We start from the raw sequence: 15,319 nt of genomic DNA on the forward strand, positions 1-15,319 counted from the left end.
AGTACATTTGTTATTTAATCAGATGCAAAGCTTCATAGCGAGAGATGTTGCCACAATCTTTTGGAATTGTTCTTATAATTAGCTTGCTGGAGTCACAGCTCTCGGTTTCCAATGTTTAGCTGCCATTGGTTAGTCATCCAAATTCTTCAATTGTATATTGTTTATCTTGGTACGCAGGAATTACACTTGCCTTGAAACCATCTTGAATGGCCTATGATGATGGGTATACATGTTTCAGTAAAATTTTAAAAAATGATTGGTAATATTTCGTAATTTTTTTGGTAACATTTTGCTTTTTCCTCTCCAGATAATATCACTTGGTATACCTCAGGCAGAAACATGTCCCCCTCAAGCTTAAGTACACAGCCAGCGCACTGCTCACCACTGCCTTTGTCCAAAAGTGCGCACAGCTTTTTCAGTGCCTTCTGCACAGAAGAGAATGTTGAACAGAGCCTCTCCTATCTTAATAGGGTAAATTGACTATTGTGTAGCAAATATAAGCATGCCCTTTGAGAAATGAATGCCCCACTCCACCCCTCCCGCCCACCCACCCTTTGCTCCTTATGGCCGACATAGTACTATGTTTGATAATATCTGAATGTTGCCAGAGATTGGTTTAAAAGGAATTTGTCCTGTTGCGCTAGGAGCTGACCACGCTGGGCTTCCCTTCGCTTTATGCGGACTCCAAAGGGAAAGAGTTAAACATAGTATCGGTTTTAAACTGTGTGAATGACCTGCTGCTGCTTCAGCGCAAGACTCTACGAGCTCAGGAAGAACAGAAACCCAGCATCTAAAACTGGGTAGCGACATGGACCACCTGCAGAACAGCTATACTAAGTTAAAGGTGCAACATTTTATTTATTAATTGTTTTGTTTTATTTGGATTTGTCGTTTGCTCTTGATTCCATGGCAGGTTACAGCCATAAAATTCATTGAAACGCCACAGTGCGTAAAAGGAATGCTGTGTACAGTATCGGAATGCAGCATTACAGCAGATGCACAACCAACCATTTACCACTGTCCACCTCTTAAAGCCCAGGCAACTCAGTGTTTAACTGGCACCAAAGATCAATGATGGTGCAAACTGTTTTCCAAGGAGAAGGGAGTTCCACAAGCTGAGTGCCATCGTGGAGAAGGTGCTTTCTCATGCCATTGTGCAATGATTGCTCCCTAAGAAATGAACAGCGAGAGAGGCCTTTCCTGATAACCTTAGCGCAAGGGGCGCAAATAGGGAGAGGTGGCTCTTTCAAGTATTCGTGCCCCGAGTCATTTTGCTTTTAAGGCTAACACCTTGAATTGGGCTTGGTAGCATATAATAGGCGAAGATTATACTGAGATACCGAGCTCATCATCTGGTCTGCTTTCCATTTATCTTAGAATTTGGATTTATTATTGCAGGTAAATAGAATATTTTAAATGTGTGCTTTTATGCCAACTGACTTACTTAGAATGCCCTCAGTATTTTGTAAGGGAACTCACTTCAGCCTTGTCATGGACGCAACATTTAGCTTCCCTGTGTGCCACAATATAGGCATGTATTTTTTTAGTGTATATCAGATGGAAAACTCATAGTGATTAGAGCAAATTCTTGAAGTTGCATTTCACATCAGGTGGCCTTTTACTGCCATATCCTTTTGGTTGGGTCTTCATAGCACTGCGCTTTATATAATTCAGAGCAGCGCTATGGCCAGGGCCTTTTTGCAACAATATTCATAGGTATGGAGTACTGGAACATTTATATTTTTATTTTATTTTTTTTTGCTGCCTATGCCAGCCATTTTATGCCGGCACTCATGGCACTTTTATCACTATATGAGTATGGTAATCTCTCTCTCTCTCTCTCTCTCTCTTTTTAAAAAGCACTTGCTATGGTAGATATCCTGGTGGTTCTCTCTTTAACACAGCATGGTTAACACAGCACACTTTGCATGCAGTATAAATGGCTCTCAGCCTCGCCACTTCTAGCCTTGTGTTTATGGATTAATTCCAGAAGGCAGAGTGTGCTGTGCAATGCACAGGGTCGCAGCAACTAGGATTAGTCCCTCCTTATTCCAGGCCTGCAGGTTGGAGGCAAATTGAACAACTTCATTAAAATACAGAAGAACATAGAACTTGATTTCAGTGCATTCCGTGAAGGTAAGCTGTTGTGCTAATGCCCTGGAGTTCAGACTAATAGAAGCCAATTGCTTAGTACTAAGTTTTAGTTTCTGTGACCAAACGCTACAGTCCCCCCTCTTTCTTTTCTTTTTTTTTTTAAACAGGAGCAGCTGGAAACCTCTAGAAGAGAAATAGTTGGACTTCAAGAAAGGGACAGGCAATTGCAATGCAAAAACAGGAATCTACACCAGTTACTAAAAACGGAAAAAGATGAGGTTAGTCAGCCTGTACGTTGATGGCAGCGGCATTGATAATTTTTGCTAGACTGAGTGAGCTTTTCAAATATTGCTAGTCTTTCATTTAAAAGGAAATTCACTAGGTGTGGAGTTGTTTAAACCTGTGTTTGCAGCAGGCTTGTGTAATTGACAGTGTGGAAGCTGTAGCCCTCCAGATAGTGATGGACTGCAACTCCCATCATCACTGACCAGCACTGGCTTCTGATTTTCTGGGGTTCTAAAATGTGAAGCTTCCCGCACAAGTACACATGGTTGCCTTCCGCAAGTTGGAAGGTGACGTGACCAGGGGCTAGAGCTGGCATACTCAATGCAGGTGGTGCTGTGGTCTACTCTAAACCACTGAGCCTGTTGGGCTTGCTGGTCAGAAGGTTGGCGGTTTGAATCCCCATGACGGGGTGAGCTCCCGTTGCTCTGTTCCAGCTCCTGCCAACCTAGCAGTTTGAAAGCACGCCTGTGCAAGTAGATAAATAGGTACCGCTGTGGTGGGAAGGTAAAGGGTGTTTCCGTGTGCTCTGGTTTCCGTCACGGTGTTCCGTTATGCCAGAAGTGGTTTAGTCATGCTGGCCACATGATCTGGAAAGCTGTCTGTGGACAAATGGCGGCTCCCTCGGCCTGAAAGCGAGATGAGCGCCACACCCCATAGTCACCTTTGACTGGACTTAACCGTCCAGGGGTCCTTTACCTTTTACCTTTACTCAACCCAGCAGCCCACCTGTTTTGTGTTAAATAAACACATTTCTAGGAAACACTGCACTGTATCTGCAGTTTCACACTGCAGGTAATCAAGTTGTTTTCATGATTATTAGCTCTGAAATGAAATGGAGGTGACTCAAGGTTATTAGTATCTTAGTTTTTCAATCTAAATCTGCTCAAGAGCTTTGAAGTAAGGTTACCAGACGTTCCCATTTCCTGGGGACAGTCCCCAGATTTACAAATCAGCCCACTGAAGTTGAGAAGTGTCCCCGGATTCATTGAAAAAAATCTGGTAACCTTACTTTGAAGGACCCCTTGGAACAGTAGGGAAGGTTGTGTAGGCAAAAGAGAATTTGTGGGTTAGCCCTCCCCTTTTCTTTGGCTCAAGGAAGCTTCCACTGTATCAAAGAGCTTTCCAGAAGCAGTGACACAACTGCATCCAAACCAATAATTGGAATTTCTGGGTGCATCAGTAGCAGAATTACTGACCTAAGCAGTTTCATATCAGGCAGGATTTTTAATTCAAAATCATGAGTAATCTTTTCTTTAAAAATATGCATTTTGTAGGTACAGAAACTACAGAACATCGTTGCAAGTCGAGCCACCCAGTACAATCATGATATGAAGAGGAAAGAAAGAGAATACAACAAACTGAAGGAGCGCTTTCATCAACTTCTTATAAACAAGAAAGATAAAAAAATGAGTATGTCTTCTAAATCTTTTTCTAGGGGTGGGGCTGGTCAGCTTTGTTTCCCATTCTAGTTTTATTTTATCAGTCATTCCCTTTTTTGTTTCTAAACTGATAGGCATGGAAACTCCTACATTTCGGTAAATTCTGGCAGTTTAGGGAAGACTGTTCCTCAGGTTGCATTGTCCAAACATCATGATGTATAGTGCAGGGGAAGTGGTACCTTCGAAGAAACACAGTACAGTCGTACGTTGGAAGTCTGTTTGACTTCCAAAACGTTTAGAAACCAAAGTGCAGCTTCTGATTGGCTGCAGGAAGCTCCTGCAGCCAATTGGAAGCTGTGGAAGCCCTGTCGGACGTTTGGATTCCAAAGAACGTTCACAAACTGGAACAATCACTTCCGGGTTTGCGGAGTTGGGGAGCCAAAACATCCGAGTACCAAGGGGTTCGGGATCCAGGGTATGACTGTATATTGCTTTTCTCAGAACCTAACTTGATATGAAGCCTAACTCAGGGTTGGCAGGTAGACTGCACTGGATGTTTCTGGTACATTTAGGTTCGGATGTAGCAAGGACGACAACCAGTGCCAACTTGCCAATGTCCATCTGCATGAGCCTGAAGTGGACACTAGTGTAACGACTTAGTCTCACTCACTTGGGCTTCTGTACACAGCATAATGCAATACAAAATGTATGATCAGTTGTCATCCTCTAGGGTGTGTGAAATGTGTTTTTAATTTCTCCTCCTTGCAGCCATGGATGTTCTAAACTACGTAGGTAGAGTTGATGGCAAGAGAGGTGCATGGAGAACTGGGAAAACAGAAGCGAGGTGAGCCGGCCGCTGTCTAATGTTAAATAATAATAATAGTAGTAGTAGTAGTAGTAATAATAATAATAATAATAATAATAATAATAATAATAATAATTTATTTATACCCTGCCCATCTGGCTGGGTTTCCCCAGCCACTCTGGGCGGCTTCCAACAGAATGTTGAAACGTTAAAAGCTTCCCTAAACAGGGCTGCTTTCAGATGTCTCCTAAAAATCTGGTAGTTGGTTTTCTCTTTGACACCTGGTGGGAGGGTATTCCACAGGGCAGGTGCCACTACCGAGAAGGCCCTCTGCCTGGTTCCCTGTAACTTGGCTTCTCGCAGCGAGGGAACCGCAAGAAGGCCCTCAGCACTGGATCTCTGTGTCTGGGCAGAACAATGGGGGTTACTGCTACTACTGCTTTATTTTTGCTCACAACAGTTTTATTTTTGCATTTTTCATGCTTAGTTACTATATGTGTTCTGCTTTCAGAAACGAAGAGGAGATGTTCAAAGCTCTCTTAAACGAGTATGAACAGCGTCAGAAACAGCTTCTGATAGAAAATGCTGAGCTCAAAAAGCTGCTTCAGCAAATGAAGAAGGAGATAATTTCTCTCCTTCCATCACAGAAGCAGAAACCTAAGGAGAAGGCTGAAGATGGCAATGGAACTGTAAGTTTGTTTAACGCAATCTCTTACACACACATATATTAAAAAACAAAATTACACCTTAAGGTGTTGTATCATGAGATCATATGAATTGTTTTTCACTTTTGTCTTCTGTGATTCATTTTTTAAACGGTTAGACTTGCATCTTCCAACAGGTGCTACTTGGGTAGTTCCGAACTAAGATAACCACACAGTCCTGTTGAAATCAATGGGAATTAGTCACAAGTAACCTAACCTCTCCTGTTGACTTCAGAATGTGCCATAGTCAGCCTCTAACTCCACATGTTTTATTTTATGCAAGACAGGAATAGCAGATTTCTGTTCCTTGTGGGAGAGCATAGTTTATATATATGGGTGTGTTTCATTAACTTGGGCATGTTGGAATTGTTGCCCTTAAACCAGAAATGCCCTAAGCTAAATTCCTGCCAGCAGCATTTCATTTTTTAAAAATATTTCCCATTATTACACAAAATTCAGAGCTATATTAGATTTGCAAAACAGATTAACTCCAGCTAAACTGCCCTGGTATTTGGCTCCCCTTATTTTATCTATTCTCTGTGTTTGTATCTGCCAGTTACTTTCACTGCCTCCATCGTTATTAAGGCGTCACTTGACAGTCTTCGTAACATTTAACACTATAACGTTTGAACACGTTGTGTCATTATTTTTTACTTTCAGTAGATGGAGTTATTGCTTTATTTTGCCACGAGAAACAGCCTGGTTTATAGGATTGGGACTAGTGACTTAGGGTGCCAGGCTTAAAGCACAAGAGAAATTGGGAGATTCTTGGGGACTGAATTCATGTATCTTCTTTGAATAATTCTATTGTGTTAAAAAAAAATCAAGATACTATTTTCCTGAAATGTTCTATGCTCCCTTTTCAATTGCATTTGCAGTATATTTGACATAAACATGTTTTTTTTAAAAAAAGGTTTTGGAGCCAGTGCAATTTCACAACCAGTTCTGAGTGCATCATGTCCAGAAAAGCAGGATTTTAGAATTCTGAGCTGCCTTAGCTGTTAGGAGAGTCTGGTTAAAGGCTACGGAAATATCCTAGAGGAGGTGTACACATTGTGCATATAAATAGCTGTGTAGATGAATAGCCTATGCTGGAAAGCATAATGTTGTAACCTGAAGAGAGATTTCTGCAAGAAATAAACTTATGTATATTTGTTTGAAGATTTATGTTTGTTTTTCAACTCAAAAAAAAAAAGTTCTCAAAATAGACAGGCGCACTAAAAGCAAAATATTTACAGTAAACCATCTATGTTAAAACACAAACTAAATCGACATGATTAAAAGTAGGATAATATGAACCAAACAATCCCACAATTAGCTCAAACAGTTTTGGAAACCACTGCTGCTTCATGGATATCTTCTAAACTAGGCATTTCCTTTCAGGTTCTCTCAGACATGGAGGAGGACTCTGGAGAAGCAAATAAGGAGAATGTGTGGGAACTTTCTTGTGAAACAGTGCGTGAACAGCTTGCTAACAGCATTCGGAAACAGTGGAGAATGCTGAAAAATCATGTTGAAAACCTGGACAACCAAGGTAAAAGTAGAGATCTGCATCATACTTGCAACATCTTTAATCCTTCTGTAATGTTGGTTGAGCACTTGCTATGGAAATACCTAATTTAAAAAGTTTTCTAGTGGTGCTGTGATCACTCACTGCAAAACATCTCAAGCAACAGAAATACTAATTTTGCTTACTACAGGGGAACAGCTAGAAGAAAGTTGCATTTAATACAATCATTTTATTAAAGATATATTATGACAGAAAAATTTCGTTATGCCCTTCTGGAATTGGGGAACAAAACTTACAGCATTGTCTATTTATAAATTACATAATTCATAATCACACAAGCTTTATTAGCAGGTTTGACTTTAATGGAAAATTCTTGGTCTCCCTTTGTTCCCGAACGCTTTATTTCAATTCTCTCAGGTGTAGAAGTTTTGAGAATAGCACTTCTGTTATCCTGTGTTTTCAGGCATTTTGGGTTCTTCTGCTTTTCATCTCTCAAGTTTTCTCCTTCTGTGTATGACAGCCCTTAACGAACTCAGTAATGTCCAGTGCCCATCTTTTTTATTATTATTTATTATTTTTTATCTTTTTTATTATTATTCCTTCGTATATTAAGTAAACAATCACATTTTGATTCCATTCAAGTCTTTTGGAGGCTTGCTAATGCCTTCGTTGGACTTTTGGCATAATTCTTTGAAAGAAATGCTGGCTATTTAATGACTAAGTGAGTCCATGTAGCCCCAGAGAACCTGAGCAATTTGACAGACAATTGGAGTGTTGATTTTCTCCCATTTCCATTATACAGAGGTCTGGTGAGTATGATCTGTGCTGCAACACCTCCAGAATTTATTGACTTTTATTAAAAATGGTCGATTCTTTGTAGAGTTAGATTTTTCTCCTCTAGAGCAAATTCAGTAACTATTTAGTAATAAAAAGGCAGAAATTAACAGAAGGCACTTTCCAAACCTGCAGTATCGCATGTGCATTCTGGGTCACCGAGCAACAAAGATACAATCTCAAGAGAGAGCCATGAGCTAGAAGTCGAGAGGCTGCAGTTGGAAATTCAGCAGTGCAAAGAGATGGTGAAAACTCAGCAGCAGCTCTTACAGGTGAGCATCTTGTCCGATACATGGTCTTAGATGAAGTGTGCAAGAGGTATAAATTAGTTCAGTCTTAGCTTTCCACTCAACAATTTCCTCATGTTCTTTTAGATCTATAGTAATTAAAAATAATAATAATGCAGATCTACAGTTTTAAAACGTACACATTTTAAAAAGATTTTAAGAAGTCTGCCTGGCCTGTGCACTGTTGGATCCTGGCACTAATGGAAAAGAACAAGGTCACAAATTCCTGCAGGGGATTATGCAGGCTTTTGTATCCTGGTGTGCTTCAGAACTAATTTTAGGAAGGAGGGCAAGGAAAACAAAACTAGCTGCTCTGCTTCCTTGCACTTTGAATTGGCTAGTTTTAGAACCTTCCATGCATGCTGCAGGTTACATAATGTTCCAAGTACAGAGCAGCTGAATTGAATCTTTTTCTTATACTCAGCAGTTCAGTTTATAGATTCCCCCTTTCCACCAACACATGTTTTTCTGACTTTTTGGCCTAGTAGAACACCAAGTTAATTATCTTTGTCAAGTTTATTTTGACTTTTTCTGGTAACTAAAGATAACTTTGTTTTGGCCCAAGTAGTAGCTTCCAAATAATCACTTCTGATTCCCCCCCCCTCCACCCCGTGCTTCCTTACCTGCAGCAGCAGCTAACTTCTCCATGTGATGACGACACCAATATGTTGCTAAAGGACTGTTACTTGCTGGAAGAAAAGGAGAGGCTAAAGGAGGAGTGGAAACTGTTCCGGGAACAGAAGAAGAACTTCGAGAGAGAGCGCAAAAGTTTTACAGAGGCTGCTATTAGGCTAGGACTTGAGGTACTCAAAATGATTCTATGCTTTCTAAGGCTGGAGATCGGTCTTTTTCTGTGCTTCTCAGCTAAATCAAATTACCGGGTACTAGAGCTGATCTGCGTAGCAGGCCTTGTTCATATTGTGTCCACTGTTTACCACACAATGAACACTCAAATGTTTGAAAGCAAATGCAGACAGGGCATGTTCCAGGGAACTGTGGCTGGCTACAGCTTCTTGGCATTTATTTGTATTTATAGATGTGCACCCCTCACTAAAACATGTCTGCTGTATGATGTCTGATCAGCCTTTGACTCTAATTCAGACAATCCAAGTATTACAGCTTGCGGGTTCCCCCAGGTTGGCCACTGAGAACAGGATGTTGAGCTAGATGGGCCATTGACCTTATCTACCTTGGATGCTCTTAAGTGCTTACAGTTCGTGCTCGGCAGTACCATTGTTCCAGGTGAATCTCAGTCAAAGCTCTAAAACTTTGTGAAAGCATCCCTTCTCTGTTTAGTGTGGGAGGTAATGCAGGTAGATATTTTTCTTCCGCTTTCTACAGGAAAGCAGAGATTGTGTGAGTTTAGATTCTTTGCACTAAGCACCTCTTAGAAGCTCCTTTCTCACTCTTTCCTGCGCTTGCTCAGAGTGGATCCAAATTCTCTCCCTTTGCTGCTTGTTCTCAGGCATCCCCTCCATCTTTCATTTCTTCTTTCCTTTTGCCTTATAATGCTTTGAACCTATGAAAATCTGTGATGTTAAAAGCTTCTGTGTCCTCCAGGTTAGATGATCAACTCGTGTGTTTTTCATAAGAGCAGAATAGTCCTTGGGTCAGATCCTTCTTTCATCTTCGAAGTCGACACCATATTTCACAGGACATTTTTCGAAGGAGCTTGCTCTTACTGCCTCATGTCCTGAACCTTTTCTGCTGCCCCAAATTGGCTGCTGAGCAAAACCTGGCACAAATTGCACTTAATTACACACCACATCATTCAAAGAGACAATCTCTTTGTTTCCTTCCATCCCACCTCCTTGGGGGGGGGGGGGAAGGTTACCAGCCCCGCAATTGCCAGGTGGATCGAAGCCTGCTTTAGCTTTGGCCTATGAAGCACAGCACATCAAAACACCTCTGAACATAGGAGCACATTCCACCAGGGTGGCTGCTGCCTCAATCAAATGTCTTCTGCCATCTCGGAAAGCTGCCAGGCGCAGCAACTTGGTCCTTGCACAAGCACCTTCACAAGATGCTACAAGCAGGACTTGGGCATCTCCACATAGGCAGCGTTTTCAGCCCAGAGTTGTCCTCCCTTCTTTGTAAATAGCCACTTGCCCACCCAGTATTTAATAGAGCCTGTTAACATATCCCATCTTGGGAGAACTCCTTCACCAAACAGAGAATGGAATGTTGGTACTTGCAGGGAAGTTCAGTTCTGATTTGGGGTGCAGATGTCTTAAGCTTAAATTGGCTATCAGATTATGCGGGAGGCTCTTCCATGGTCTCCTAGCCAGGTCATTACGTACATTATTAAATTGCTTTTCCTGCTGCAGACTTGGCCATGATGTGAAACTTGGGGGTGGGGAGAGCTTAGGTTCAGTGCCTGAAGTTGCATGGTCCATGCTTTCCTGTGTGAGGGGGAGATAACCCACCGTTGATACCTCCACTAACCAAACCAGAAGGGGACCTCCAGGTGAAGGCCAATGTTACGATCTTCTTTAACAGCCTGCGCTCAATTAATTTATTAAGATGTATGTTGATTTGTTGTGGTAATTTTGGGTTTTCTCTTGGTGCAGAGGAAGGCATTTGAGGAGGATCGCGGGACTTGGCTGAAGCAACAGTTCTTGAGTATGACTCCTGACCAAAATAAATGCGATGACACGAAACCTCAAAGTGCCTTCTTGGGAAGTAAGACTCTTATAAAAACTCTTCACAAACTCATTCTCCCTTTAACAGCAGAAATGCCCACCTTTAGCTGTAAATCTCTACAACTAAATTTGTGGTGATAAGCGCAATATTGTTCACTGGATTTCTGTTGTATACACTTAGCGTAAGTAAAGGATAATGTGGTGTACTGCAAACGGTTTTATTTTTGCTTCCTAATGAACTTCCTGCTGCACCAACAAACCACTAGTAGCCTCCCGGCTCTGAAAACATTTGGCGTTATTGTTTCCTAAGAAGCAACATTTGTTTTGCAGGTACCGACTCGGATTATCCATTAGCAAATTTCAGGTATCGCCAAAAGAAACTGAACCACATGACCAATGCCTCCAAATTCTCAGATGTTTGTCAGGCAGCTCTGCATATCCTTGAGAACAGGTACCTGCGTTTATTCTATCACTTTTGCCTCCCCTTTCCTACAGCATTAAGAAGTTAACAGGCTGTGGTAGAAGTATTCACGAACCTCAGAAGTTTTGGATTAGACGTTTGTTCCAAGAGATGTTAGAACCACTTGACTCTGTGTAATAATTGTTCTCTTGCATAGGAGCCAACTCCTAGGGGCCGTGGGGGCTTCAGCCCCCACAATAAAATATTTGAGGGAGCAGGGCCCATGACAAAATTGATGGGCATTCCCAAATGGGGTGTGTGCACTGTGTCATGTGATCGGTTATGCAGGACAGGGCTTCCCTGGGCCCCCCACAATATTTTATTCAAGTTGGCACCCTTGTTCTCTTATGCAATCTGTTCTTAGCTGTTTCCTGGCTTCAACAAGTATAATGGTTAGACAATTGGATTAGGGTCTGAGAGACCTGGGTTCAAATCCTCACTCAGCCACGAGGCTCACTGGATAGTCTTGAGGCAGTTACCTTCTCTCAGCCCAAGGGGGGGGGGTTGTTGTGAGGCTAAAATGGGAAGGTGGGAGACCCATGTTTGCCACTCTGAACTTGATTCAGGAAAGGTGGGGCATGAATATAATAGTAAATATAATACAACCCCTTCCTAACAGTTTTCCAGTCTCACAATAAGTCTGATGGGGAGAAGGGATACTTCTGCAATGAATTGGGGCATATGAACATATGTTTATTTTTTATTACAGTCATACCTCGGAAGTCGAACGGAATCCGTTCCGGAAGTCCGTTCGACTTCCAAAACTTTTGGAAACCAAGGGGCGGCTTCCGATTGGCTGCTGGAAACTCCTGCAGCCAATTGGAACCCGCTTTGGACGTTTGGGTTCCAAAGGACGTTCGCAAACCGGAACACTCACGTCCGGGTTTGCGGCGTTCGGGAGCCAAAATGTTCGACGCGCAGGGCGTTCTACTTCCGAGGTACAACTGTATTTACTTATACAAGTATCTGAATACCACTAAACCACAAAACACATGAAGGTGGTTTCACAACATTAAAAAGATGTGGGGGAAGTACTCTTAATTGAATGCATAGGAGGCCTGGCAGACTAAAAAAGTTTTCAGCAGCCGTTTAAAAGTTGGCACAGAAGGCACCTGCTGAATCTCTGTTGGCAGAGTATTCTGCAAGACTGGACCAACGACACTCACGGCTCGGTTTCTTGTCATTGTCAGACAAACCTCACCACCTTGGGGAATGGCCAGCAATGCTCCTGCGTAGGGTCTCAGTGACTGAGCTGAGATATAAGGGTTCAGGGTGCTCCCTGAGTTGCCTTGGAGTGGACCTAAGTTGTTCAGGGATTTGTAAATCAATACAAGAACCTTGATCCTTGGTGGTAGATAGGCAGTCAGTGCAGCTGTTTTAACAATGGTGTCACACGCTTTCAGCCAGAAACTCCCATCAGCGGCCCTCAAGTTTGTTGTCCCGCAAGTTTGTTGTTTCACACCTGGCCTTAGAGCCGCCGTTGGAATTGTTCAGGGCAGGGCAAGTCTACACAACATAGACCAAGCCGAATGTATCCCACCAGCCCTGTGTTTTGCTTGGCATGGGCCATTCCTTGCACCATGGAGGTAGAAAACGAACGCATGGTACATTGCCAGAAATAATTGCCGTATATAATTGGTAAAGGGTGCCTGGCTTGGGGTAGGTGTCATAAATGGCATGAGCTACGGCTTCTTCTCCAAATTATTGTGCTTGACCCTCTCTTCTTGTTTCTGTTTCTCCTTCACCTCAAGTGCTCCTCCGGATAAAACGCCCGATGACCGAAAGCCAAGCCAGGTTAGAAAGGAGCAGTTGAGAAAGATGCAGACCACGGATGCCAGCCCCGTTGCCCAAGACGATGTGGACAGCTTGCACATGCTACTGCCAGCAAACCTATGCACAGAGCACATAGATAACTTGCCTTAGATTCTCGTACCTCTTTCACTCTCTCTCTCTCTCTCTCTCTTTGTTTAACTGGATGTGTCCATAAACTTTCGTTTGGCGAAACAGGGTGTTTGTTATTCATGGAATCAATCAGCGGAGATTGTGATAGCGGTTGTGCTGTATGTGTGGCTTTTTAAGGATTCCCCCCCCCATCCCAGCCCTCACTTCAGACCTTTCCTATCTGTACCCTTTTGAAAGGCTGTTTAAAAATATATGTCTTGAAACAGATTATATTCTTAGTACAGAAGACGTTCTTGAACTGAAGGAATGTGTGACTCTTCTGATAGTGAAATTGTATTTTTTACTTCAGGTACTAGTAGTGCTTTTAGCACTAGTATGGGGGAATATTCACTTGCGTCTCAAGTGTAACTGGCATTGAAACTCTTCCCCGCCTCCGCCCGCCCCCCCCCCTTAACTTGAATGTACAGCATATTGCAGGTGATTAACACGGCAGGCTCTATATTTATTGTGTGACATTGGGATTACCTCTTTTCATAAATTAAAAAGCAAGGTATTAGCTTGCACGTAGATGGATATACGGTAACGTGTCAATGCCATGAAATTAAATTCACAGGTCCCAAAAAAATCATAGTATTTTACATGCCAATTGTCACAGAGGGTTTTTTTTATTGTGATACTATGTTTACAGATGAGGGATTTTTTTTAATGCTCAAGAGAAAAAAATGCCTCTGCAAAATAAATGCGTATTCTACAAAATACAGAGAAATGGATTCTGGTGTTTTATTTATCAATTGGAAGCACTGTACCAAATCGGAGGTAGGTTACGATGGAGCTCCCTTTGGCTTGCCAAGGTCTTCCATCTGGCCTCTGAATTCTAACAGCTAAGCATTAAGTGTTTCCATCAGCTCATGAATCTAGGCTTGAAGTATCGAAGATGTGTTTATTTGTATGCAATATAATTTTTAGAACTGATTCTTTCCGTGAAAAGGCATTGAGGTATCTCTCTGCCACACAGTTTGCATTATGTAATGCATTTTAGCAAAACAAATAAGAACTTTGCGATTCTTTTTGCAAGTTTCTGGGGTTTTATAAAATGTAAGACCTGGAGCCAATTCACACAAAATTATTTCTTCTACATGCGAGAAGACCTGATATACAGTGGTAAGACGAATGCCTCGCACAACGAAAAGCTCGCTAGACGAAAGGGTTTTGCGATTTTGTAGGTGACTCGCAAGATGAATTTTTCTGTGGTCGTGCTTCGCAAGACGAAAATTTCAATGCATTCCTGTGGGAAACCGTGCTTCGCAAGACGAATTTTTCGCAATACGAAACGACTCGCGGAACGAATTAATTTCGTCTTGCGAGGCACCACTGTACTTTTTTTAATGGTGTGCATGCAGGCAGGCATATACCTACTGCGGAGGTCACTCATCTTATTGGGCCACATTTGGAATAGCAGTTGTGAGGGTGTGACTTGTAACACAAAATAACGCCCACCTCTTGAAAGAGCACCACAAGATACAAGGCAACAGAGTGTTGTGGACATGCCTCACCCTCTGGTGTGGGGGGGAAGGCAGCTACACCATCCATCACCGTACTCGGGGAAGCTCCTTATTCAGAACATTAAATTAAAAAAAAAACACATTGCCTGCTTTTGACACTGACATTCTTGGCTTCATGGAATGCTTGAGAAAATTTGACAGTGATCAAACAACAGGCAATCTTGACCGGTCAGCTTCCCTGAGTACTTCTTGACCGGTCAGCTTCCCAACTTGCCAGCACAACACCCTCAAGGTTAGATTCCTGCAACGTGTTGCCTCTGAAGACAGGTTGGAAACCAGCTGGTGCAGGATTCAGCAGCCTGGTTGCTTAACAGGAGCAAGACAGTTTGAGCATATAATGTCAATCCTGGTTCAACTGCACTGGCAGCCAATTAGTTTCTAAGCCCAATTCAAAGGGCTGGTTTTGACCTATAAAACCTTCAATGACGCTCTCCATTTGAACCTACCCAGGCCCTACGTTCAGCAGCTGAGGCCCTTCTTCATGAGCTTCATCCAAGAACAACCCAGAGGGTAGCAACATAAGAATGGGTCTTTTCTGCTTGTGGAATGCTCTCCCCAGGGATGGCACCTTCATAATACACCTTTAGGCACCAGGCAAAAATGTTCCTCTTGAACCAGGCCTTTGGCTGATTGACGTATGGCCTTTCAAATCTGTTTGTGGGAGGGGGGGGATTATTGGTTTCCTTTTGCTCTTATTTTTATTATGCATTTGGTGGTTTTTATATTGTAATTTTACATTTTGAACCTCACTGATGAAGGGCAGTCTATAAATGTAATCGACAACAACAGTCCACCCCACTAAGAATAAGAGTCTGAGATTGCACTCCTATATCCAATTAACCTGGGAGTAAACCC

The 15,319-nt window shown here is 42.4% G+C and overlaps 1 protein-coding gene across 1 annotated transcript; it reads left to right on the forward strand.

The window, feature by feature from the left end:
* The first annotated feature begins 307 nt into the window (after positions 1–307).
* On the forward strand, positions 308–13,569 carry SSX2IP (SSX family member 2 interacting protein). The gene is given in 13 exon segments (XM_033151687.1): positions 308–471; positions 645–774; positions 777–844; positions 2,262–2,372; positions 3,654–3,789; positions 4,527–4,602; positions 5,075–5,252; positions 6,651–6,801; positions 7,747–7,883; positions 8,528–8,701; positions 10,469–10,580; positions 10,871–10,991; positions 12,752–13,569. Coding segments are annotated over 13 exon segments (1,698 nt in total). The 5' UTR covers positions 308–339; the 3' UTR covers positions 12,924–13,569.
* Positions 13,570–15,319: the final 1,750 nt, after the last annotated feature.

The sequence above is a fragment of the Lacerta agilis genome, chromosome 6 (assembly GCF_009819535.1).
Source record: "Lacerta agilis isolate rLacAgi1 chromosome 6, rLacAgi1.pri, whole genome shotgun sequence".
NCBI lineage: Eukaryota > Metazoa > Chordata > Lepidosauria > Squamata > Lacertidae > Lacerta > Lacerta agilis.